Genomic DNA, 26,705 nt, shown 5'->3' with positions numbered 1-26,705 from the left:
CCCCAAAACCAAAACCTTACAGACTAGGAACAGGGTCCACCGCCTCCTCTCCTATTGCTCAAGAAGTTGCACCAATTCAACCCAGCTGCTTATTTAGACCTGCTTTCCTCTTCAACAGCGATAAGCAAAAGATGCTGCAGATACAGGGCAGCTGTCAGCCAATTTAAATCTCGCCCGCCTTGCACTGAATACAAGCAACCGCTTTCAAACTAATATTGAGTCACCTGCCCTTTGGGGAAGATGCTTCCTAACCTCAGGCTGTTCCACAGGGTTGACAAGCTAAGGATTAGCACTTCTGCTGCTTTCACATTTTCGCACTGCCATAACCATGCATTTCTGATTCACAGCTTTTTTTTTTTTTTGCAATTGAAGCCATCCAAAGATATTCATTCACCATTGCAGCAAACACACAAAGGTAGGTTTCGAAACGCGCCACATGTGACGCTACCAGCGACCGCAACCAGCCGGAGATCCCTACGGCACCAGGCCTACGCGTGCACAGAGCGAGTGACAGCACGTGCCCCGAACTTCTTCTGCCCCCGGTGCTTAATCGAGCAAGACCGAAGGCGAGGAGGGAAAGGAAAGCTTTGCAGGTAGGAAGGGAGGCATGGACAATTGGGTCAAGGTCACTGCGAATTTGCAGCTAGGAAAGGAGCCCAGACCACCCATGCTGTCCGTAAAGTAACCCAAAACCCACAGTGTCCATGATCAAAATGAAACACCACTAATATATATATTTTTTTAATCCAAAAACTGGGGATTTTTTTTTAAATCAGAGAAAACCAGGATCCTTGCTCATCACTAGTGCACTCTGCAAATGGGAGAGACCTGCTCTGAGCCAGGCAGAGCCCAAACCTCACCTGGGGTCTTCTGCATCCCAGGTGAGATCCCAAACCCCCAGTGACAGAGCAGGTCTCAGCAGCTCAATGTGGGCTGTTTTTTGGGGGTTTTTTGTATTTGGGGGGGGTGTCAGTTTTTTTTTCAAAACCAAATATCCTTCCCCAGCTTCCCAGCGAGCTCTCATCCCAGCCAGCCACTGGGGAGAAACTTTCTGTACATCTCCAAAGCCATCACAATGCACTTATAGGGAAAACTGAGCAAGAGAAGTCACCTAGCAATTAAAACTACAGCTCAGTTTGTAAATAATTTTGGGTCCGTCCCCCCATAGCCCCTCCACCCACTCCGGGAAACGTGCTCAAATCCCTGCCAGCTCTTCCCACCGAGGGCTACTATGCCAACAGCCCGGGCATCAGTTATACAAGCAATCCAGCTCTCACACAAGAGGGTTACTGTACTCCACCGCATAATGTGACCTATGTTAGAAACAACCTTCCCTTGCAGCAGACCTGGGAAGCACGACGTTGCCCTGGCCCTAATCTAAAAGCCTCTCAGTGTCTCTGGTTAAACTCAGATTGGATCCCTTTAATCTCACTTAGAAGAGAAAAGGGGGTAGGGGAGGGGGGAGGGACTAAAATTAGGATGCTACCAAATTAAACTTTCTTCAACCATCAACAGGTCTATCAAGCATTTTGGCCTTTTCATTGTCGCATCGTCTCAGCCGCGCCAGGCTGAGCTGCCCGTCTGTCCGTTCATACGCACCGCCACGACTTGCCCTCATCACATCAGCAGGGAGATGTCTGAATATTGGGATGCAATCTTTTAAAAGCCACTTCTCTGCTTAAAACAGGTCTTTCCCAAGGCAGGCACAATTAAAGGTCTAGGCCTGTATCTCGTTAGCTCTTCCCTCGTCACAAACAAGAGCCCATTAGCCCAGCGGGCTGAAAGGGAGGCACAAAAGCTTTGTCCCCATCGTCCCCCCGTGGGTAGACACCGGGTTGTTGGCCAAAGCAGCATGAAAGCCGTTGCAGAACAAGCGCAGCAAGGGAGAGGGGCAGGACGGATGGGGGACGCGTCCCATCCTGCAGCAGACACCGAAGAAGAGATGCCGCTCTCCTCACCAGCGGTGCAGCCCATCGGCATTTGAAACCCCGTTTTAAATGAAAAGCACATCTCCGTCTGGAAAGATTTCTGGGCTGCTCCAAGGGAGAGCCCGGGCCCGCCGCTCGCTTCATTCCTCGGTGCGTATCGGGTGTTTAGGCAAACAGCTCTTGGCCTGCGTATAAACGGCTTTCCTGCATCTGTTTGAGATAAGAGCCTCTTCTCCGATTTCCCCAGCCCACTCCCAAGCATGCATGTCATTCCACATGTGCCCCCTTCCCCAGCCAAAGAGCCTGTGGCTGCGACGGGGAAAAAAACGTTGCAGCTGCTCCACACGGGCTGCAGAAAGGGAAGTATTTTTCCCTTTGGCAGCCTGGTCGAAGGCAGCTTTGTGCAGTAGAGGTGTTACTTGGACTGTGCTACCAACTCCAAAGCCCCTCGTGATGCCCGCGCATTTGCAGGGCGCCTTCACGCTCTTGCCTTGCTAACGGAGTCCAAGAGGAGGGATGGATCTTGTAACACTGGCACAGGGCTTGCTATCTGAGGGACGTATTTTTCCACTGCCTACAAAGCCAAATGTGTCTTCTTGGCAACCTTGAGCTGAAAACCAAAGGCCTCTTCTCTCCACAAGCAAGCCCGGTGTTCATGGGCACATCCCACACCGCTGCAAACCCGCTCGTCAGCCTTGTCTGCACTTGAGAATTTGATGACCTCTTTTGGAGGACTGGAAATTACCACCCCTTGCCCTTCCCAAGCTAATTGCAGTTAAACAAGTACCCACATCATCACAACTCATTTGGGGTTAGCAAAGCCATGCACGCTACATCTGTAAAACAGCCTCGTTAGAGTAGGAGCCATAAGTGCAGTCATAACGAGTCACTGGCTGGCAAGGCAATGACCATGAATGAAGCAGCCTGGTAGACTAGGTCATTGCCTTCATCCACGGCCATTGCCAAGCAAGGCGATGACCATGAATGAAGCAGCCTGGTAGACTAGGTCATTGCCTTCATCCACGGTCATTGCCAAGCAAGGCGATGACCATGAATGAAGCAGCCTGGTAGATTTGGTCATTGCCTTCATCCATGGTCATTGCCAAGCAGGGTGATGACCATGAATGAAGCAGCCTGGTAGATTTGGTCATTGCCTTCATCCACGGTCATTGCTAGGCAAGGCGATGACCATGAATGAAGCAGCCTCGTGCTAGTAGATTTTAGGGGCAGGGAAGCTCTTGGATAGCCCTGTTCCCAGAAGTTACTAAATCCCTGGATAACACAGCAAGTGGCGTGCTCTGCTTTGCCGTCATGCGGCGACTGCGATGAGACGGGATGCATTTCAGGACACAGCCAGCAAACGTGGTATCGAGGATGCATCTCGGACCTTCTTTGAGAAATGGGAGCTGTTTTGGAGGGGAGGGACAGGGCAAGCAGAACTGTTAAGAGGTTTCATTAATCTTATTACTGTCTTCAACACCCAGTAGCAGCCAAGGAGGGGGGAAGATCAAGAGCAGCCCTATTCTTAGCTCAAGGGTGCACATGGGGTACAACAGTCTTTTCTCCAATGCCTGATGAAGGGTGTTTGTGCCCGACAGCTTGCAATTAAAGAATTTTGGTTTTTTGCAAAAATCTTTTTGATCTAATAAAAGATATCACCTCTACTACGAGTCCTGATTGCCTCGTGCCATCTTTGCTTCACCGTTCCCCTTGGTGGAGTCTATTGCAGCCAGCCTGAGAACAACCATCATGCCTACCCTTAGTCCCATATCCCAGCCCCAGCCCTTTTCGGGTCAGCTCTGCAATACGGTCTGAAAGCATCACACCGCCCCGGCCCTAGTGACATGACCGCCACGAGGAGAGCAGGCCGGTCTCTTCACCTCCCCACTTTTGAAACACGTGCTCTGTTTGTTCGTTGAGAAGTCTGTTCCTAAAAGAAGTTTAGCAAACGACGGAAAAGGAGAGATGTGGAAAGCAGCCGCATCGGCACCCACAAAGGACAAGGGCAGAGCGGCACTCGGGGAGCTGCTGTAATGGGCGTGTAGACCCGACCGTGCAGGACGATGCTACTCCAGGGCTCCTTTATGAAGACAGCAAGGTGCAGGGGCCAAGCTCCAAGAGTTTCCACCAGCAAATGCTCCAGGAAACGGCATTTCCCAGGGTCCGAACAGTCCCACCGTGCCCAGACAAGAGAGCAGCAGCTACCAACAATGCTTGCTAATTGCAATCAGCCCGCAGACCCGGCCCAGCGTCCCAGGAGGGGCAGGGATTCTTCATCTCCCCAGCAGGTGAAGGAGTCACCGAGCCGTCCTGGGTTTTTACCACTTCACCCCATTGAAACATATCGGTGGATGACTAACTGCACCATTTCCACTCGCTGCCTATGTCTGGATACCCTTGAGATTGCACGAGGGCCCGTCTCCCTCCCTCCTGAAGTCTATGGAAATAAGAAACATCTTAAAATAATGTAAAAATAAACTTTACTCTGGAGTCCTGTGTATGCCAAGGGCCCCCTTCCTCCTTAGGAGCAGCTGGTGGGGGCTACAAGCCAATGCACCGCACCACGGGGTCAGGACTTTGGAGTACAGCACTTAAGGCAGGACCACGTACAGCACCTAGCACGCCAAGCACCATCCAGCTCCAAGGGTGCAGAAACCACTGCCCTGCTAATGACCGGCAGCGACGGGGGAAGCTGCAGTAGCATGCACAGAAGCAAGGCATCCGAACACAAAGAGGAAGCAAAGGATTTGGGGCTTTTAGCTCCCAGATCCCCCTCCAGCTGTTTCTCACTCCTGCCCTGCGGACGAAGCCGCTCTCCCCGTCCTCCCACCCACGCCCCGCTGGATACTCCCTCTGAAACGCAGGGATGATTTTGAGACAATCTCCAAGTGCCGGATACTCAGCTGGAAGGGAAGCAGAAATTCAGGAAGGAGACAAAAATGTAAAGGGGGTGGGGGACCCCCACCCTCTTCTTCCTCACAGGCCACTGTCTCGAGACGGAGAGGCCGTCTAAAAGGTCAACGGCTGGTGGCACTTACAGTAGTGCATTTATCTCCCGTCCCACCCCATCGGCGGAGGACCACCCAGCATGATGGGCTCTGTGCTTCTGCACAGTGCTGCTTTTGTGACGATGCCAGCACTACCATCCAAGCAGCCACTGGCTCGCTCTTCGCAGCTCATGGCACTGGCACTGGAGCAGGAGGCTGGCAGGATTAGAAAGCCCGAATAGCAGCCGCCGCCACCCTCTGAACTTTGCCAAATTTTGCATTTTCTCCATATGGAAAAAGCCAAGCGGGGGTGTATGGAGGGGGGGGGGGGAAGGCTTCCAATGAACATGTTCTCATCCCATTTACTTCCTAACGTCTCTAAACACCCAGCCCTTTGGAAGATGGAGCGGAAACAGGCTTACACAAGTCAGCACCCCGCTACGGGGGGCAAGCTGGCTAATGGAGGGCTTTGCTAAGATGCAGCAGAGGAGGAGACGTTCCCATCGCAGGCTGCACATGGAGTCGTTAAACTACTGAATCATTTCCACCCCCTCCATTCACCGCCAGCGGCAGCCAACGCCAGCTCGCATTCCCAGGTGAATCCGTCGGGCACCGCGATCGGCAGGGGCAGGACACAACAGGCTCGCCGCTGGAGGGGCACCACTGGCCATTGCAACTGCTTTGCCCCCTTTTGTCTGGCTGCAGAAGAGAAATCGTGCCTCGGATTTGCTGTCGAGCTCAAGGGGCTTCCAGCAGCACGTTCGCCGGGACGATGAACCAGGCAGACCACACACGTGGCTTTCAATTGCAGCCCGCAAGCCTCCCGGCACACGGCTAGGTTGGTCTCATACGTACGACAAACGAGTAAACCCTACATTTTCTATCCATGGGTCGAGGCAAGCTCCTTTTTTAAGCAGTTTCCCACCCTCCACTAAGCAGGAGAGGGAATACCATGCCCCCCGGTCTTGACTCTTTGCAACAGGAAGCGCGTGCATTGATATGGATAATAAAATGAGACTGGAAACACACATAAGAAGGGGTCCATGCCCTTCAGAGGAGCTTTCAGCGGTTGCTTTCACTGCTGCTCCCCTCCGCAAGTCCCCCACGTTGGCCCACGCCGCCCCCACGCAGCACCGGTTTCCGAAACACAAAGCATTGCGCAATTCCCAAGCAGCTTCTCACTTCTAAATCAGAGACAGAAATTCTCTTCATGCCTCATTCAGTCACGAAGCAGACCCACCAAAATAACTACCAGTGCAGCACACCCGCCCACCCACCCCGGCAGCTAGTTAAGAGCTCATTAAAACAAGAAGAGAGACACTCGCTCCAAATCCTCCAAATGCGCTCGTTGGGGCTGGTCCTGCTTTGGTTGGACTAGATGTGACCTCCTAAAGGTCCCCCCCAACCTGAAATTTTCTATTACATACCCCAGTTTGGGATTCCCAAGAAGCAGAGCCTGGGTCTCCAACCATAGCGGCACACAGCTAAAGAAGCGACTGTGCCCACGCTGGAAGAAACCCAAGAGGGCATAATTCAAGACACATGAGACGGGGGAGGGAGAAAAGACGACACGTAGAAGATGCTCAAGTTGTTCAAAAAGTTGGCCAAAAAGCCTTCAACTACTAAAAAAAGGGATAAAAATCATACAATCCTGGAGAAGTCGGGCTGCCTGTAGTCCAACTCCCTGCCTGGGGCAGGATCGTCCCTGTCCAAACCAGCCCATACAAATGCATCGTTTAAACTCGTGGTTCTGCGTCACCCGAGTCAATGAAATACTCTGCTTAGAAAAAAAGAGAGAGAGAAAGAAATGAACAGGGATCAAATCCCCAAGAAAGCTGATTTCATACCACATCGTCCTATTTGCAACTGCCCAGTCGTCTCCCTCACCAGCAGCGCAAAGGCAATAGAGAGCAAAATTTACATTCTGTGGTCATACACCCAGACATCTGGTGCAAAGACCGGCTCTTGAAAATAAAAGCCCTTAAAAACATTTCTGGAAAGATTCATAGTTACAGGGGAAGGGGAGGCACAACTGAACCAAACCACAGTCTGAGGCAGAGCGGTTTAAGCGTAGAAAACACACTGATCTCTGTCACACGTCCCCGGCGATGCTAGGCACGCAGCTCAAAGGGTTAAAGCTGGCGATGGGCACATGTTGGGTGATGGGAAGAAAGGCCTATCTAAAAAGAAGAAGGAGTTTTGCCAGTTTTTACCCCTGATAAATCTGCATTCCAGTCTGTCAGCTATCTTGTTATCCCCAGAGCTGGTGAAGTGTCTTTGGCTGTAACTATGCATGACTCCTGCTTTGAGTAATGGAAATAAAGTATGTGCATTAAAACTATTCACCGGTCCTTTCTCAAACTCAGGGGGAAAAAAACAACAAAAACCCAGCAGAGCAGAGGGTTATCCGAAAATAGCACAAAGCATTTTGCACAATAAAGAGGAGAGATCTGCCCGCTGTATTTTATCCACGCGGCCTAAGCAGCCATGGTCCGGCACAGGACAGGATAACAAGCCACTGTGAACAAAAAAGGTGACCCGGTGCAGAAGTACCCTCCTAACACAGCAGTCGTTATTGTCCATAAAAATAATACTCCAAATGCATGGGTCTCATTTAGCCAGCAATCCATGAGCAGCAAACATTTGGAAGCAGTATTATAAAATTAAAACAGAGCTATCATTTACAGGAAACCTTGCCTCGAGTACAAATTATAGACTTGTTAAGTTTATCTGGCAATGTCTTGCTCCTAAGTACTGTATAATTATTCCTAAATCTTCCAGGAAATAATGCAAATATTTTAAAGCCATAATTCACTAACAAGGAGGAAATCTCCTTTAGCCTTTTGTGCATATTTTGATATTTGGAAATTAACCTTTACTCGCCAGAACTATTTTTCAGTTTCCTACTAAGTTTTCACTTCGGGGGGGGGGGGGGGGGGGAAGAGGACTTCACGAGCATGCTTGCATCTCTAAAATGCTCCCGCAACGACCACTGAGGTCCCCCTGGCTCGAGCCAGACCGATCTACTTACACGTTGCATTTTAGAAACGGATGCAAGACGTGAGGCTGCTCTTACATCTCCAAGAAGAGCATAAGCATTTTTTAACTGCCCTCGTAGAGACGGTGGGCTTCAGCCCTCTGAAAAGGCTGGCTGTTTTGTGAGCCGAGATGCATGTGCCGCGGCCTCGTGCAAGACAAGGAGCCTCTAAAAAAGGTAGAAGGTGAAATTCTAGCAACGTGTCTTAGCTGCAAGCCTGAAACGCAGGATCTCGGTGAGGACCCCACGTGCTTCCCACCCCTTCCCCCCGAGACGTCATGCTTCTCCCCCTCCGCTGCATCAGGGCCTGGGCGTTTGCATTAAGCAGCAGCATGAAGTCTCAAGTGAGTTCCTTGCTACTCGCCCCGCCGGCCGGCTTCCAAAGCATTGGCCTTTGGGGTCAGGGAGCAGATTTTGGCCCAAACTATTGCATAAAGCATTGCGGCTTCGCTCCAAGCTGGCTTTCGCCACCCCTTGTGCTTGCACCTCCCTTCCTTATTGATCCCCGTTATCAGGAATGAGCAGAGCGCTGTATCAGCAGTCGCCCAAGACACCGCGCTGACCCTCCGGTGGATGTGCACGCTGCTCAGATGCGTCACTCCTGCCCTAGGGACCCTGCTGGCAGTCAGATGTCCTCTCTTTGCTCATCCTAGAGAAGAAAGGGGATCATTGCAGGATCGGGACCTTGGTTTATCATAGGATCGGGACCCTCTTCCAGACAGAGGAACTGACAGCCTGAGCAAGACTGGCACAAAAGCTGCGAGACCGGAGCAGAGCTGAGGCCACGGAGGACGGAGAAAGTGTTACCAAGCCCGACCTGTTCCCATCTTCTGTCTCATAACCGAGCCGTTCATTTCCCACAGGCAGCGCGTCGTTCCAAACAGATGGGTAAAAAAATTTAATTAAAAAACAGTCATTTGATGCCAAAGGGAGGAAGGCACATGGTTCCTGCGGACTCAGATGCGGATGCTCAAGTCCTTCCAGTTTTCCAGCAGCTATTCCAATATGTTAGCGACTGCCCCATTACGGGAGATGGACCCGCTCGCTGCATTTGACTCGTGTGGCCTAAGCAGCAGATAACAGGTCGGGTGCAGAGCACCTCCAGAAGACACGCACTCATCAATCAATCAATCAATCAATCGTGGGCTCCATCAAGCGTGGGTTGGTGTTTTGAAACACTGGAGAGGAGGGAAAATTCATGCTTTTGCCTTCCCGACCCCTGAAACCTGGCGCTTCACTTAATTTTGTTCATTAAAAAGGGCCGACAGCAGAAGGGAAACATTTTAAGGGGTCTGTACATTCAAACACCGCAATGACCACAGCTCCTAGGTATGCAACAGAGCTAGCTTCGACGTGGTGGGCCGATGCCGACTAGCAGTGTATTCCTGGCAGCAAAGATCTCTGCACAGGCTCCAATGCTTGCCCACGAAACCCGAGACGTACTTGGGTGGCTGGTCCAAGCTGGGCTAAACTGCCCACAGCACCCGAGCAAGCTGGCTCACGTCAAAAGGACCGGCCCTCGCTGCAGCATCGATGCAGCCGCTGCGGCTCTTCTCAGCCCTTAAAAATTAGCTATGGCATGAGAGGCACTGACCTTTCCAAAAGGTCGCTGAGAATATTGTCCTTTCCTGCACATAAAGCAACCGTGATCGATGTTAGATTTTTACCCTCCGGTATTTATGGCGGTAGCTGGCGAGACCTTATCTGCAGCCCAGCCGGCGTAAAAGCTGTTAGTAACAAGCGGTAAACCCGTGATACGGTGACTCCGCCATTCAAACACGGCGAATGCACAAGTACTACATCAAGGTCAAGCCGTAACAGTCAGTCTAGCAGTCTAATATACACAAACAGCATCCATGATGTATGTTAACTGTCAGAGATTAGTGCTTCTGAAATTGTGGATCTCGGAGATAACGTTTCCAGACTATCCTCCTACAGGCTGATGAAATTTGTCCGGAGATTTCCCCTCCTGACAGTAGCTAAAAGTGAGTTTATTATAAAAGGATTAGAATTGAACGGAGCGATTACTCAAACTGGATTTAACACAAACCTCCGCGTCGATGCACTATTACGCCGAAACGTTACCTAGCTCTTGCAGAAACTGGTTCGGCAACAGAAGGCAAATTCACTTCCTTTCTTCCAATTAAAAAGCCGCTGTCTTGGATCTTTTGGTGGCAAGGGGAAGGTCAAACTTAAAAGCATGTTAAGCAAACTCACGGCAAGGAAAAAGCCAACTTGTTTTCTACAGACGGCACCAAGCGAGGATGGGAGTACACACTACGGCATCGGCACACCATTGCACTGAAGAAAAGTGATCTCATTAGGAGAGCGCAGGAAAGCAAACCAGAATTGTTATATCAATATTGCCCGGTCATTCAGGGAGATGCTACAGATGCTATTTTCCCTTCCTCCCCCAGCAAACAAAAAGAGAAGCGTATGGTTTTATAGGGCCAGGAGTTTTCCATTCTGAATGGATTAAATATCATCACGTGTGGCTCTGCCCCTTATCGCTACACTGGGTTTCTTCCCTCGTAGGAGAACCCCAGGGCCTGTCCAGGCTATGATAAAAGCAGAGCTTTAAACCGAAAAAGGAGCCTGACAGATACCAGGTTTTCAGATCCTAGTTTCAGCAGAGCCAGCTCCACTCGAACGGGCATTAACCGCTTGAGACGAACGTTTAGCAGGAGAGCCGGTCGCCTCAACCCGTTAACACCACCCGCTACTTGGAAATAGCGGGGCTATCCTGTTTTAAATGCATGCTTTTATCCTAGCGTGTCTGGTCCAGGGCTGCTCCCTTCAATTGATAAATGATATCTAAAATGCCTTCAACGGGCCAGAGCTGCACGGGCCACGCTCCCCATCCACATCGCCCCGTGCAGCATGCACCAACGCCGGCCAGACCGGGCTGCTTGGTCCCCAGCAAAGCCCTTGCAGGAATCGCTCTGCAAGCGCGTCGTCTCCCCTCCCACATCCGATTCCAGTTACAGGCAGTAGAGGCAAGAAAAGGAGTAGAGAGGGGCTGAATTCAGCAATAGGGAATTATGGGATTGCTGCTGGAGGACTTTTTTTTTAATTTCCAGTTAGGCAGGTTGGAAACACATTGCACACGGGGTAGGCTGGAGTGGTGCCGGAAGCTGGTCAGGAGGTGGAGGCTTGAGGGAAACATTAAGGTCACCGCTATAAAGCAGTGCAGACAGAGCCCTAGAGACAAGTAACTAATTAAGGACACCTTCTTCCCACAAAACCCAAGGGGGGAAATGGGAGCTAGTAATACTTCACACAAACTTTACATGTAGATTTTGGATTTTTTCTTTCATTAAAAAAGTTTAAGGAGGACTTTGCATCCATTTATAATCGCTCTAGGTCCTCCGCCTACATAGCATCTCACCTTTCTGCTGCACGGGAATGGCCCAAGACAGCATGGCAAGTGTTAAAGGGTTTCCATTTACAATTGTAAGAGGAGGAAAAAAGGGCTCCCTTCATTATAAGCAAATCTCCTTCCTTTAACAATGCTCATTCTGAGCAGAGTGAGTCAACTTTCTCTTTAATCTTCCAGGGGTAAAGTTACCTTTAACGAAAAAGTCTCCCTAATATAAAGAACTCTTCTGGCCAGTTGGTTATAAAGGCATTCAGACAAGAGTCGCGTGTATTTAGGAGAGCAGAAACTACCTTTCAGCCTGGCTCGGCCTTTATATTCCAGGAATGCTGAATCAAAACAGGTTCAGCTCTGTAAAAATAGGATCCACAAAGGACAGTCTAAAGAAGTGAAAAGTTTGCATTGAATCCATGTCAAACGTTCAAAATGCAATTATTGAAACCTGGCGGATCAGACGTGAGTTATTGCCGCCCGCCGGAAAGGCCTGGGATCTAGCGTGTTGGACCCGAATGGTCAAGGTGACCAAGCAAACCCAATCCAGGCTTCCTTGAAGCTAGACTCTCTGGCCAGCAAATCCTTCCCGACCCCGTGATGTCTGTCTGGAAATAAGAGCTCTCCCAAACCAGTTACCCATAGCCGCTAGGTGCCAAAGGAGCCCATTTGCATTGCATCGACTAACGGATACGTTACTATAACTCACGCAGGCAAGAAGTTACTCCTCGCTTTCCAAGGGGTAACTTTCCCCCCTGGCACACATCAGTGTAAGACCGATCCCATACAAATCCCATGCAAGAACAACCTCCAGACTGATCCAGTATGTTAAGAAAACCAGGGCTCACCCTGCAGCTTGGTTGCGATGCCTTTCTTTATTTGTGTCTTCCTTTCTTCACATCCTCCTTGGAAAACGCAGCCAAGTTCTCACCCACGACCAGCTGCCTGCGAATTGTATGACACAGCAGCGATTCCCATACGGTCACGGTGAGACAGGACATGGACACATGACAGTTACCATGGAGTAACTTACTCCAGATTGTACCGGAGACGCATGCCCGGCTCTCCCAAACCAGTTACCCATAGCCGCTAGGTGCCAAAGGAGCCCATTTGCATTGCATAGACTAGCGGGTACGTTACTATAACTCACGCAGGCAAGAAGTTACTCCTCACTTTCCAGGGGGTAACTTCCCCCCCAGGCACACATCAGTGTAAGACCGATCCCATACAAATGCATAATTTAAACTCGTGGGTCCACATCACTGCCGTATATTGCTTCTGCTACCACCCCAATCGAACGACTGGAACAAACGCATCACGCGTCCATGCAGGATCGAAGACTGGCCTCAGCAACTCTGCAAATACCCTGCTCTTTCCAATGTGCTGAAAGATGCCCTAGACCAGTGGTTTTTAACCTGCAGCCCGCAGACCCCTGAGGGTCCGCAGATTATGTCTAAGGGGATTGCGAGACATGACTATGATCAATCCAAAGTAAGTGAATACTCACACTTACAATTCAAAGGGCTCTGCCCCTCCATTCGAAACTTTTTAGGGGCCCGCAAAAAAAATAAGGTTGAAAACCACTGCTCTAGAGACAAACTGCACGTGGGATGCAGCACATCCTCAGCTTCAAACAGCAGATACATCAACACAAGCTTTGCCGTGCAATGCTATCCACTGGCAATCACTACGACAGACAGCTACCGAACAGGGCAAACAGCAAGGGAGGAACATGGGAAAAGTATGGAGCATCCTAATGCAAGCCGGCTTCTTTGAGTAGATGTAATGTGTCCTTAGACCAACACGGCTACAACCGTGTGTCCTTAGACCAACACGCCTACAACCGTGTGTCCTTAGACCAATGTATGTCCTTAAACCAACCCGGCTACAACCATATGTCTTTAGGCAATGCATGTCCTTAGATCCACATGGCTACAACCGGGTGTCCTTAGATCAACACATGTCCTTAGACCAACACTGCTACAACCAACAACCCTGGAGCATCCTAATGAGTTTGTCCTATGTGATTCCCTGATCCATCCTGTTCAAGCATCTTCAATACTGGGGCCACTTCCCCCAAACCAGCTGGTGCCATAATGCAGCTACACCCTGCATTGCACGGTGCTTCCTCAAAGCGTGACAGCGCCCAGCACTGGAAGACAGGCAAAGCCAAGTAGGTTTTGAGCCCTTCAGACACCACAAAGGCTCAGCATAGTGAAGATGAGCCTTGCATGTTAGAAGATGCAGATCTAGAGGCGGCTGCTGAAGGACCAGGGCCCTGTTTGGACAGCACATGAAGAACGGCGCAGCTTTCCATCTGCCTGCTGTGCCGATTTCATTAGCATTCACGCCGCTCCTCGTTCTTTCTAAAACAGAGATACATCCCGTCCTCACATCCTCCTGCCTTCGAAATGACTACAGCCTTCTTCTAGGCACAGCACACAGCGTTCAGTGCTCGCTGCCACGAATGCAAAAAATACAACACAGGCCCCATGTCAGCAGAGCCTAAGGAAAGCCGGACATGGCATATGCTCCTACAAAACCCAGCAAACGTGCAAAAGTGGCAGAACTGTGCCAAGACCAATAATGCCAGGACAAAGCACCACCCTCGTGTGACTGGATGTTATAAAGCCAGTGTCGTTAATTTGCAGATATTTATTGCAGGTGTACTCAGAAGAATGAAATTAGTAGCTAGACCCTTTGTGACCCAAGTTATTATAAGCAGGTGCATTCATTTTTGCCCAGGAACACCAGGAGACCATCCAGTTCTCCTAGGACGGGTCCCTGGAAGGCATTTCAAACTGGACATGCAAAACTCATGAGTTGCTGCCGAAAGCGTCTTCATCTGTAGAAAAGCAATACCAAGCACGAGGAGTTAACTACACTGTACACAATTATAACTAACCCAACGGTGACCTGGGGAAAGAACAGCTATTGGTTCCTGTGGTTCGGTAGAAATTCAATTAGTAAAGCCAATTTCCCTTCAATATTAAAAAACCCAGCAACAATGCTGATGATGTTTAAGTCCCAAATACTTATATGCCTTTTGAACACGGCAGTGCGCCCCGCACAAAAACGAGTCTTATTCCCACAAAAATGCTGAGAAATTTTTTTAAGCTTTTCTCATCGTTTGCCCCATCTGAATTTGTTTAAAACACCAGTCAACTCTCAAGTTTAAATTGGAAACATTAAGAGAATTACATTTCATTCCTGAGCTACCTCTCCCATCAAAGCACATTCCCGCAGTTAAAGTTATAAAGCACCAAGGGAAAAGTCAGCGATGACCACCACAAACACGTTTGCTGCTTTCTGGTTTGCAAGTTCGACAGCGGATAAAGTCTGTACGAAGAAAAAGGCACTATCGAGGCTGAAGGAGCACACGTGCGTTCCCATGAGGACTACTCCACGGTGGGGGTATTCTTTGCAACCTGCTTGATTCCCAAAAAATCTGAAAAGCTGGATGTTGAAACACCGTTTTCAGAGTACAACCAATACTCGGCAGCCCTCAATAGCATGCTAGATGCTTCGAGAGAGGCGTGCATGCTGCTGTACCCAGAACAACACACAAGTGCAGTCTTTTCTCAAGACTTTGCAATGCAGAAAAGTGCTTTTTAGCACATTTGCCCCTCCACCCACCCCCTACGGGCACCGAGGCAGCTCCCGTACACGGTACATATGGTCACTTCGCTTCATCCAGCCTGCATTGGGATGTTCGCCACTGGCACCCTCCAGCCTCGGGGAACGTATGCAAAGCTGCTGTCTTTACCCTCTTTACACTTTGCTGTTCCCCCCCAGCCTCCTTAGGGTCCCATTGCTGGCCAGCCCAGTGCTCTGGCAGTCATGAGAAATTCTCCGTTAGGCAAGTGCTCTTCCATAGCCCCACAAGGGCACATCAGAGTCCCAAATACACACACCCGGTGATGCAGGGGCCCCTCCTGTACCTGGAAAGGAGGGTGGGAAGACTCTGGCTCTATCCCGCCCCCAGCACCAGCCAAGCTGGGAGAAAAGGTGCAGCCGTCCTCATGCAGCCTGTGCCGTTACACCCCTCGAGGCACGAGGGGAGCATCGACACCTGTGCCTTAATGTGCACTGGCTTATTTTAATGTGCATTAAAGCGTCACAAAAAAGCCGTGCGTGCTAATGTGCATTAAAATAGGCGAACGTGTCTTTTTTTCTAGTAACCTGTCAATGGAGGTCCTTAATTTAAGGTGCATTAGCAAAAGCGTATTAATGAACGTGTAGAGGTGCCCAAAGAGATTTCAGATGCCTTTTACCAGCTGCTCTTTCCCCCTCGAACCCTGCTTGCCAACTGCTGCCTTTTGCCACTTCGGCGCTATAAGCATCCCGGGAACCCAGGCAGCATTTCAGCAGCAGCTCTGCCCGAGCTACCTGCCACGCAAGGACTAGGAGAGGGCAAAGGAGAATCGAGACAGACCAAAACCGCCCCACGACGCACAAAGGAAAGCCCTTACCAGGCTGAGAAGCAACTTCCAAGCAGAAGACCCCCACCCCCGAGAAACCCTTTTGTTTTCCTGCATTAATGAAATGTCTTCTTGTAAACCCCGGCACCGAGGGCTGGGAGAGGCACAGGTGCAACACACTGCCTTTCCTCTCCCCTGGCACTACAGGATGCAGAACAACCTGGCAAAGCACAACCGATAGTAAGGATTTTGTGGAGGGTGCCGGGGGGGGAAGGAAAAAATAAAGAAGTGAACAGCTCTCCTGTAACATTATATCAGACATAGGGGGAGGGGAGTTTTCTTCATAATCCCAAAAGAAAGGCAAGGCACCAAGAATGCCAAGAATGCCGAGAGATTATTGCCCCTAGTGACTAACGTTAAACAAAAAAATATCAAAGTCCTCGTTGGGGGGAGAGTCCTCTGTGACCGTGCAGTGCTTTTCTCTATGCTGCAGGAAGCCGGGAGGGCCTCTGGCCATTACCCCAGCCCTTTGCAGGAGCACAACTTTGCTTGAATAAGGAGGGGCTGGTCACGGGTCCTGGACACTTCCTTACTGAGCCACAGAAGAGACTTTAAATGTCAAAGAGGCCACTCAGAGCCTCCCGCCCAACTGTCTGCATATTGCAGACCAGGTATCTAGGCTGTACCTGTATTGGTCTAGAGGCAAAAGGAATCAGGACTGGTGGGAGAGGTGATATCTTTTATTAGACCAACTAGATTTTTGCAAAATAAGGAGAGTCAATTAAGGATTTTTTTTGATTTTTTTTTTTTGCAAAAATCTAGTTGGTCTAATAAAAGATATCACCTCTCCCACCAGTCCTGATTCCTCATTATAGACCAGGCATCTTCACCAGCACGTTTCACACCCAGCCCAAGCGCACACGTTCTCCAAGGGAGCAAACCAAATTCTCCTTCCCCGTTCCAGCTGTGCTTTACCACATGTACTGCATGTCCGCGTGCACCCTCCCGGGCACACAAGCACCCTACGGGTCCCGTGTCTCCCACTGCTTCCACTGTGTGTCCCCAGGAACAAAAAGGCATGTCACCACCTGTCTCCTGCCACACCTTGGCTTCCCTATGGGTCCTGCTAAGCCACGCACCAATTCTGACCCCTGCTTCCGCCAGGTGAACTCCAGGGAACTGCACAGACCTGCAGCTCATGTTATGCTTCTGGGACTCCTGCAATAACTTGAATATTGGTGCATGCATTAACCAGAAGCCAATAGATATACACACACCATCACACCAAAGCCCAGCCCTACCCCAGTTGTTGCAAAGAAGGAAGGGTCTGGGAAAATGGTTGTGGGGCTGGGGGACAGGACTGGTGAAGAGAGGCTGAGGGAACTGGGCTGATTGAGTCTGCAGAAGAGAAGACCGAGGGGGATTGAACAGCAGCCTTCACCTCTCTGCAGGGGGGCTGCAAAGAGGATGGAGCTGGGCTGTTCTCAGTGGGGGCAGATGGCCGGACAAGGAGCAATGGGCTCAAGCTGCAGCAAGGGAAGTTGAGGTTGGATATTAAGAAAAACTTTCTCATTAGAAGGCTAGCAAAGAGGTGAAACATGTCACCCCGAGAGGTGGTGGCGTCTCCATCCTTGGAGGTGTTGAAGACCCAGGTAGACAAAGCCTTGGCTGGGATGATGTAGTTGGGGCTGGTCCTGCTTGGAGCAGGGGTTGGACTAGATGCGACTCCTGATCTCCCTTTGAACCCTCCTTGTCTGTCATTCTTCCCAGGCTGTGACCACAGGCCCAGACACCAGGCACCACTTTCTGGTCAGCTGATAACCCTCCCAATCCCCCCAAAAGGGAGGGAGAAACCCCCCCCGGCAGCTCATCTTCTGGTCCTGGATCCTAGGACCTTCTTCAATTATACAGGACAAGCAACCAAGACCTGGGATGCTGCTTCATAGCCAGGCACTACGCACACGAAACTCCCCGCCGCCCGGCTCGCCCCAAAGCCGACGCCGCCCCGCTCAAGCCGAGCCCAGCATCCTGAGGTTGCTGGCAACGCCGGTCCTGCAGCAACGCGCCTAGCACTTCGCCACTGTGCTGGCCTTGTTCTAGCTCATTTTCGGCGGAGAACGAAAAGCCTGTTGACATATGAAAGCCACAGAAAATCTCCCTGAAATGACAAGATAGGGCTAAAAACATTGTGTAACCAAGGCCTCCTGCACAATGTACACACTCCTATTCAGCCTCTCCGAAAACAGCTCCACGTCTAAGGAAACATCTGATAATTAAGGCAATTTTAACAATAGATAATAATTGGGCTATGAATGGTATGGAATCCAATGACTGCTTATTCTGGCACCAGAAACAGGCCTTTCTATGAAGCGTCTGCCAAGGAAAACGATACTCCCACTCAGACTGGACCACTGCAAGCAGTTACTGTTCACCACATGCTTAACACTGCAGTTTGCTAGGACATAATGCAGCGCTGTAGTCAAACAAAACACCGCTCTTGACGACTTCGGGGAGAGAAAGTATCGCTCCACGCAAACAGTCCAAGAAATGAGCCAGCAATCGATGGCTGCCAAATGGACGGGCTCTATGCATAGCGAGTGGTCCACAGAGCACTTGTTGGTGGTCTGTGGAGAACAAGCTAATCCCATGAAGCCGACTTCCCCCCGCTCCTTGTTTCCAGCTGTTGAACAGCATCAGCATCCGCTAAAAATACAACGAGCGGCGTCTTAACATTGCTTTCCCACCCTATTTGCCTCAAGGACGTTTCCGGATGGGTGGGGACGTTAGCAGTCAGAAAGTCTCTCCGCTAACGTGCAGGGCCACGCTTGCAAACCCATGTCCTCGTCTCATGGACAGCTTCGAGTGGACTGCAAGTCGTTCTGCACCAGGCCGGCGCTCCAGAGCAGGGCAGCCAAGGTCGACGTGTACTCCAAGGGAGAAGGAAACCTCGGAGGCATTCATGGGAGCCTGTGATGGGTCTCATAAGAAGCTTCAGCAGAGAGACCGGTGCTGCTAGAGAGCAAAAGAGTCGTGTCTGGAGGGTGCGAGAAGACGGGTGTCTCCAGGGGAAGAGGCCACGTGAAAACCAACAGCTCACAAATCCCCACGAGCTCGCAGGGAAACACCACCTAGACCTTCCCCAGCTGGCCAACACTGACCGTGAGCCACATGAAAACTGGTGACTAGCTTTCAGCCAGCGCAGAGGAAAGAGTGGAGCTGTCATGCTCTGTCAATACAATCAAAAAGTAAAATCAATCAATCAACTCTACGCATCTTTATTAACTATCCCAACAAATGCCCTTGGAATAGGTCTCCAACGCTATTTCCCAGAAGGGGAGACTCAAGTCTGAGCTCTGTAATAGTGCACATTTTCCATTTTCATCCACCTCCAAGCCATTGTGCAATCCAAGGAAGATGCTAAAATATCCGGGACGGTTTAAAACATGCCCGCGGACAACATTTTCAGAGGTTAACGATTACATTTTCCACAAGCAGGCCAGAAAATATTTTGATCAGGGAATAAAAAAAATGTTTAAAAAAAGGGAAAAAAAAGAAAAAGGAATTAGACCATATTAACCACTTTCCTTCCTAAAAGAGGGATGGGATGGGAGTTTTACACGGACACCCAGACAAGCGTTCAGCGTGCGTGCACGAACGGGGGAATCTCATTTAGGAGAAGCCGTCGCTCGTCACTTCGTTGCAGGCGCTGGCGGTTCCCTGAACGCCCCTTGTCCGCGATGCCCCAGCCCTTCGGTGATGTGCCCTGGCAGGAAGCGCTCCACGCTCCCCCGAAACAACTTTGTGCTTCCCAATTTGAAGTGACAACTTCACAGCCAGCCTTCTTCACGATCCAGAGCCACATGGACTCCGCAGCCACGATGCTTCCTGGGCAGTGCCAGAAATGAGTCGTGTGCCTCGGGCCAACGCCTAACAAGGGGTATCCTTTTCTCAAGAATCACACGCGCATGCACACACATCATTTGATGAGATCCTAAGAAGGGACATGCAACTTCAACAGCAGCTTTATGAGCTACAGAAAATGAAGATATCATCCCTGTTGGGCCTGGTTTAGTTATATCCCTGGGAGGGAGACACAGAGCACAAGGACTCAGAGCTCCAGTGCAGAGAGACGGGTTGCAAGGAGCCTCTCCCGGACAAACCGGAGCCCTCAGTTTACATGGGCAGAAAGCGGATGGTTGTCAGGAGGTGCCAACAAGGTCCTCGGCACTCAAACCCAGCTGCAAAATCTTCACGAACCACCATCCATCATCCTTACCTCTCCCGAGGAACGCGAACGTCCAGGAACCGGTCACGGTTCCTCTATATATCAAAGGGGCTGGTGATGAGAAGGGAAAGGGCAAAGCTTGCAAGGACTTTGGTTCCCATTTGGTTTGTTTAGAAGAGGTACATATTAGAAACACGTGGGCATAGGTCTGCATTCCCTTCCCGGGCTCCGCGGCCGTTCCCAGAGAACTCGAGCTGCATTCTTGCGGCTCCGCTGATGAAAGAAACCACAAGCGAATTACAACCTTGTGTTCCCTCCATCCCACCTCTGCGTTATTCACCATGTCATTGAGAGGCCAAGGAAAGTTTCAGCCAACACAGCGCTTCCAAGGGACAGCCGCGGTCCTACAAGCGCTGCCCTGCCAACCACCCAAGCGGCGAGGTTACACCTTACACCCCACTTTTAGCTTCAAGCCACCCCCAGCCTCGACAGGACGACAGGTGACATCTGGAAGAGGGTGCTTTACATCTCGCAGATACAACCTAGCACAGAGAAACCCTCCCAGAAGGATCACAGGCTGCCTCTAGACTTGTTTTAATAGGTAATAGTTTGTTGCATCTTAAATAAGCGCTCAAAGAAGCTGTGCGTTATACATTCTCCTCTGTTCGTGACCGTATCAGACCCCTTTTATCAGCGCTACATACCAGCTGATCAGCTGTTTTAGAAAGCAATACTTATGACCAAGGACGTTAGCTAGATAATTACCTACCATTTATGGCCACCCAAATTAAGTTTGACACTTGGTCTAAGCCAATTGTAGGCCAAAATCTGATATAAAAAAAAAAAGAGATGCGAATTGTATTTTGAGGGGATACTTATCTTGCTGGGATCCTATGACCCTGACTGACTTCCTGCCCCTGGGGCTGGACCCGATGATCCTGCAAGGTCCCTTCCAGCCCTGATGTCTGTGAAATACATGAATTGTATTTCAGAGCCAAGAAGAAATGAAGCAGTGACACCCTAGTTCTCCCACACAACAGATGCAAGGAGAGAATACCTAAATTAAAACCAAGTGCTTTATTATGGGACTCAGAGCTAAGGGGTGTCCATGGGGGTTTCCTTGAAGGTTTCGGGCCTCGACATTTTCTAGTTTATGTCCCCAGCATTTTGATTGCAAAGGTGGGAGTGCAAAGAGATTAAAAAAAAAACAAACCCAAAAAACCACAAAACTTGCCATAAAACTTTTTAGCACCCTCTTTCAGTCCCTTTGCTATGCACTCAAAAAGCAAGAAGCACTCAAGTGAGCCAAAAATCAAGTTGTCAGGCAGGGAAATCACTTATCGGGCCAACTTGGATAACTGAAAACGCAGTGTGATGACAGCTTTCCGTCTCCTGTAACCTGTCCCCTGAAAATCACGGCCTGCCGAAGCTGCCTGCTGTAGCGCACACTTTTTAACCCACGTGGTTGTGCCAGGCGAGGAACACCTGACAGGCCGCGCTCTCAGCACCTCACACCGGCCGTCCACCATCGCACGGGTTCAGCATACAAAACCCGCTGTTACCGCTGCGTAAGCAAGCTTATCGCATCCGCGGTTCTCGCGTCCCTTTTCCCCGCTGCGCTCGTTATTGAAGTCAAACCAGCGCTCCTAGAGAATGAGCACGGCAAGTCCTTATCGGGGACATTATCGGCACCCCAATTCTTCCACTTTGCTTATCCGGCCGCACTTTCCCTACGTTCACTTTCACCGTTTCCTTGGGAAAGAACCATTTGGCCCCAGACTTACACCAGATCTATATGGAGGGATTCTCCTACCTAGGCAATGCGAGACTGGGCCTTGATTTCCCCTGCCTGAGTGCAATGTTTAAACAGGAACAGGGGAAAGGGAGGGGGGAACAGATGCATTTAAATAATATTGTTTTTATTTCGATATACATACACGCACATATATTTAATTGCATCGGTTCCCCTCCCTCCTTTCCCCTGTTTCTGTTTAAATATTGCACTCAGGCAGGGGAAATATATACACACTTATACATACACACACGCATATATTACACACACACACACACACACACTTATACATACACACACGCATATATTACACACACACACACACACACTTATACATACACACACGCATATATTACACACACACACACACACACACACTTATACATACACACACGCATATATTACACACACACACACATTTATATATACACACACACATATATTACACACACACGCATATACACATTTATACATACACACACGCATATATTACACACACACATATACACACATTTATACATACACACACGCATATATTACACACACACATATACACATTTATACATACACACGCATATATTACACACACACGCACATATACACATTTATACATACACACACGCATATATTACACACACACGCACATATACACATTTATACATACACACATGCATATATTATATACACATATATATATTACACACACACACACAAAAATAAGAGCAAGAAGGGACCTCAGGAGGTCGTGTCTGGTCCGACCCCCAGGCCCATCCAGTTGTGCAGAGGGACTCAATCCCAGGGGTTGTACCGTGATCCACAATTCATTTCATTTACCCCGGAGCAGGCGTGAAGGAGGCCCTGTGCTTACGAACGCTTATGCCCCCATCTCAGATCTGGAAAGCCTACAGAGGTGCAAACCCGCCCTGCCTTCAGACGAGCACAGCGAACTCCCTCTGTGCGGGCAGCACCTCCGCAGAGGAGGGCTGCAGACGCACGTGCTGGTGTTTCAGAGGATGCTTGGGAGTCTCCTCCGAGCAGCCGGCATCGCAGCGTCACTTTGCGAGACCTGTCGCTGTACAGGCCTGACACGGTGGTTTTGTTTCTCCTCCGAGAGACGGCGACACAACCTAATGGCGGCTTTTGATGAGCATCCTGAACCAGAGAAAGCCAGCTTTTGGTTAAATTCTTGAAGTTCTCTGACCTCTTATTTCAAAAGCCAGGGTCAAGCTGACAGCCACTTCAGGACAAGTCCTGCCAGCGTGATGCCCTCTCGACACCCTCCAAAGCACATCAAATCCCCTTCATTATGATATATAAAATTAGGCCTAGATCAACTCTTCAAGGGGACAGGGCATTCTCCTGTCCCAACCCCGGCACATGACACTGATCCAACTTTAAAAAAAAACCCAAAAAATCAACACTCCCTTACTTATTGCAAGCCATTTAAAAAAAAAGGCAAAGGGGAGCGGAGCATTTCAACTCAACCCATTCAGATGTTTCTCATTAAAATACTTCTCGAAGAAGTACAAAGGGCGCACGATTTTGATTCAAACAGACGGATGCTAAATGCACATCATTACTCTGACAATCTCAAAGTCCGGAGGACTGAAATCACTTCGCTTTATGTCAGCCAAGGGGACAATATCTGCATCTTTCGAGGGGAGAGCAATGGTAGAGATTACCCCTGCTTCTATATTCGCCGTCTAAAGGTATTTACTTGTGTCTGTCTGTGTTGTGACAGTGTCCTAGACTCAAATGAATGCCTCTAACACTCCACATTTTTGAGCCATTCAGTCATGCATTTTTGTTATTGTTGAAAGTAGTGCGAAACTGCAGCGCATGAGCTGAAGTCCTTGGTGGTCTCCCAAGGGATTCCAGCTAAAAAGGCACTTCCTTTGTTCCCCTGGAGAATGCAGTCCAGTAGGTCATTCAAAAGGGGAAATAAAAGCAGCAGCCCTGGGAGGGAGATGAAGGATGAAACAAAAAGAATAAAATGTTTTGGGTGTGAGCACATTAGCTACCATTTCCTACTGCCGGCCGCTAACGGCACTCCTGTCCCTGGAAAGTGTAAGTCCACGAGGGGAAAAAAAAAAAAATGGGCAAAATTACTCCTCTGAAGTGTCACTTCGCGAGAAGCCAATTCAGCTTCACGTGACAGCGCTGAAATCTTATTCTGCAGTTTGGCGAGAGGCCGACGTTGAGTACGCGCCGGCTTTGAGGAGTCTGAATGCCAAGACTCCTACCTAGGCAATACGGGACACAGATGCCTTTGCCACCGTCATCTCGGCTCACGTTTTACTCGTGAATGAGTGCCGGGGATACAAAAGCCATTCTGTGCGTCCCGAGGCGGCTCGCACAGACCTCTGCTCTGAATGAAACCAACTTGGAGACAGCTCTATTCTTTACCCCGACTGCTGCAGAGGCAGAGCCTGGCTACACACCACTATCCCACCGCCATGGGGGGAAGGGGCGTGAAGGGGGCCTCCAGGCCTGAGCCGACGGCAAAGGGTTGCGACACCCAGTTTGCAAAAAGATTCAAGGGCACCGAGCTGTGCGCCCAGCATCTGGGGACCGCCATGGTAGAGCGGGGGCTCGGGAACAGGGGGCTGCAGCTCACCCGGGACCCCCAACCCCCAAGTGTCACTGCCGGTGCAAACGTCTCCCCCTGTTTCCAGAAAAGCCTCAGGGTGGGGGGGAGGGATGGGGGGGGACTTCTCCTCTCCAAGGGCTCTTCCCCCTGTTTCCAAAACAAGCCCCACCAAAGGGAAAACTTCTCCCCTACAAGGACTCTTCCCCCCATTTCCAAAAAAAAAAACACATTAAAGAGGAAAACTTCCCCCCTCCAAGGACCCTTCCTCCTATGTCCCAAACCCCCCATCCAGGGACTCTTCCCCCCATTTCCAAAAAAACTCATCAGACAGAAACTTCCCCCTCCAAGGACTCTTCTTCTTCCTCCCATTTCCAAACAAGCCCCATTACAGAGGAAAACTTCCCCCCTCCAAGGACTCTTCCTCCTATTTCCCAACTCCCCAACTCCCCCCCCCAAATCCAAGGACTCTTCCTCTTATTTCCCAACTCCCCCCCCCCCAAATCCGAGGACTCTTCCTCCCATTTCCAAACAAGCCCCATTACAGAGGAAAACTTCCCCCCCTCCAAAGACTCTTCCCCCTATGTCCCAACCCCCCCTTCCAAGGACTCTTCCCCCCTATTTTCCAAAAAAAAAAAGCCCCATCAGGGGGAAAACTTGCCCCCTCCAAGGACTCTTCCTCCCATTTCCAAACAAGCCCCATTACAGAGAAAAACTTGCCCCCTCCAAGGACTCTTCCCCCCTCTTTTCCAAAAAAAAAAGCCCCATCAGGGGGAAAACTTCCCCCCTCCAAGGACTCTTCCTCCTATGTCCCAACCCCCCTTCCAAGGACTCTTCCCCCCTCTTTTCCAAAAAAAAAAAGCCCCATCAGGGGAAACTCCCCCCTCCAAGCACTCTTCTCCTCCCCCGTTCCAGAGCAAAGCTGCCGGTGTCCAAGCCCTGCCCGCGAAGTCCGTGTGTGCCCGGCTCGCAGCCGGGGCGCGCGGCGGCGGCGGGGCAGTGCGGCTACTCGAGCCAGCCCGCGCCCGCGTTTCCCACGCAGCCAGCGCCGCTGCGGAGGGAAGGAAAGTGCTGCCCGGCAGCCTGGGGCTCTGCTCTGCCTGCTTCCCGCAGCGGCCGCGCCGCGTGCAGGGGGCTCCTTGCCTTGCGCTGCGCTGCGCTGCGCGGGGAGCGGAGCGGAGCGGAGCGGAGCGGAGCCGTGGGAAAGGCGGCGGGACGGGACGGGACGGGACGGGACGGGACAAAGGGCGGTGCGGGTCGGGTCGGGTCGTGTCTCACCGTTGATCTGGTGGCTGGGGGCGTCGCTGGGGCTGAAGCCCTTGGCCACGTAGAGGCGGCGCACGTCGGAGCAGGGCGCGGCGGCGGCGGCCAGGCTGAGCGCGGCGGCGGCGGCGGCCAGGGCGCAGAGCGCGGCCGGGGCCATCGCGGAGCGCTGCAAACTTGGCCGCGCGCGGGCGGAGCAGCCCGCAGCAGCAAAAGCCGGAGCCGGGAGGGACCGCCTGTGCGCGGCCGAGCGGGGCCCGGGGCGGCGCCTGCTCCGCCCCGCCCCGCCCCGCCGCATTACTGCCCGTGTAGACGCGCCAGGAGGCGGAGCAGCGCAATCCGGCGTCACTCCGCGGAGCGTGGTGGCACTGAAAGTATCGACTCGCTTGTGGCGTGTCCAGGTTCGCAGATGTCATCCGAGTGAAGAATGAGTCTCACAACTTCAAGGAGAAGACCGAGACGGAGGATTTTTTGGGGGGGGGGGGGGGTGCCTTCTCTGTACCCCAAACGGTATTCTGTGTGCAAAGTTGTAGCATCAGATCCTTATGCTTTTACATCGCTGGGACTTCGGGTGAAATAGGTTTGTTATAGGGAGAAAAAAAAAAAAAGCCAGTTCCCATCTCTGCCACTGACTGCCTTCGTCTCCTTGAGCAAGTCATTCAGTCTTTGCATACCAAATGCAGTTCTGTCCCTCTTCTACAGAAAATATGTCTTTCCCCCTTCTTTTCCTGTGTCTTATCGAGGTTATACAGTCTCCAGCCCCGACAGTGCCTAACACAATGAAGCCCTGAAGCTGAGTGGGGCCTACGAGAGCTATCGCGGTACAAATAACACACGCATAGCTATGTTACGCTACCATATTTTGCATTCCTTGGCTCCGAGGTACAGCTGGAAACCATATACCTCAATACGACTAGGAATGAATGCATTCGCCCATTAAAACATAACGACCCCCTGATAATATCACGTGTAGCACTTTGTACAGCAGACACAATCGTTTTATATAAAACATATGCGTTTGTTCTTATACCCGTTTAAGAGCGCCCGTCCCCTACGTCGCATCTTTTACCCCCCTGGAAAAACAGCCGGAAAAGTTAG

The 26,705-nt window shown here is 50.7% G+C and overlaps 1 protein-coding gene across 1 annotated transcript in view; it reads right to left on the bottom strand.

Moving 5' to 3' along the window:
* The window catches only part of GPC4 (glypican 4), a 98,241-nt gene extending 72,437 nt beyond the window's left edge, over positions 1 to 25,804 (bottom strand). The window contains exon 1 of the mRNA XM_019492796.2: positions 25,623 to 25,804. Coding sequence (XP_019348341.1) covers positions 25,623 to 25,767 — 145 coding nt within the window. The 5' untranslated portion in view covers positions 25,768 to 25,804. The remainder of the gene's footprint in view (positions 1 to 25,622) is intronic.
* Between the last annotated feature and the right edge of the window lie 901 nt (positions 25,805 to 26,705).

The sequence above is a fragment of the Alligator mississippiensis genome, chromosome 8 (genome assembly GCF_030867095.1).
Source record: "Alligator mississippiensis isolate rAllMis1 chromosome 8, rAllMis1, whole genome shotgun sequence".
Taxonomy (NCBI): Eukaryota; Metazoa; Chordata; order Crocodylia; family Alligatoridae; genus Alligator; species Alligator mississippiensis.
The sequence above is the reverse complement of the archived record's forward strand: the minus strand, read 5'-3'. Positions and strand labels throughout refer to the sequence as shown.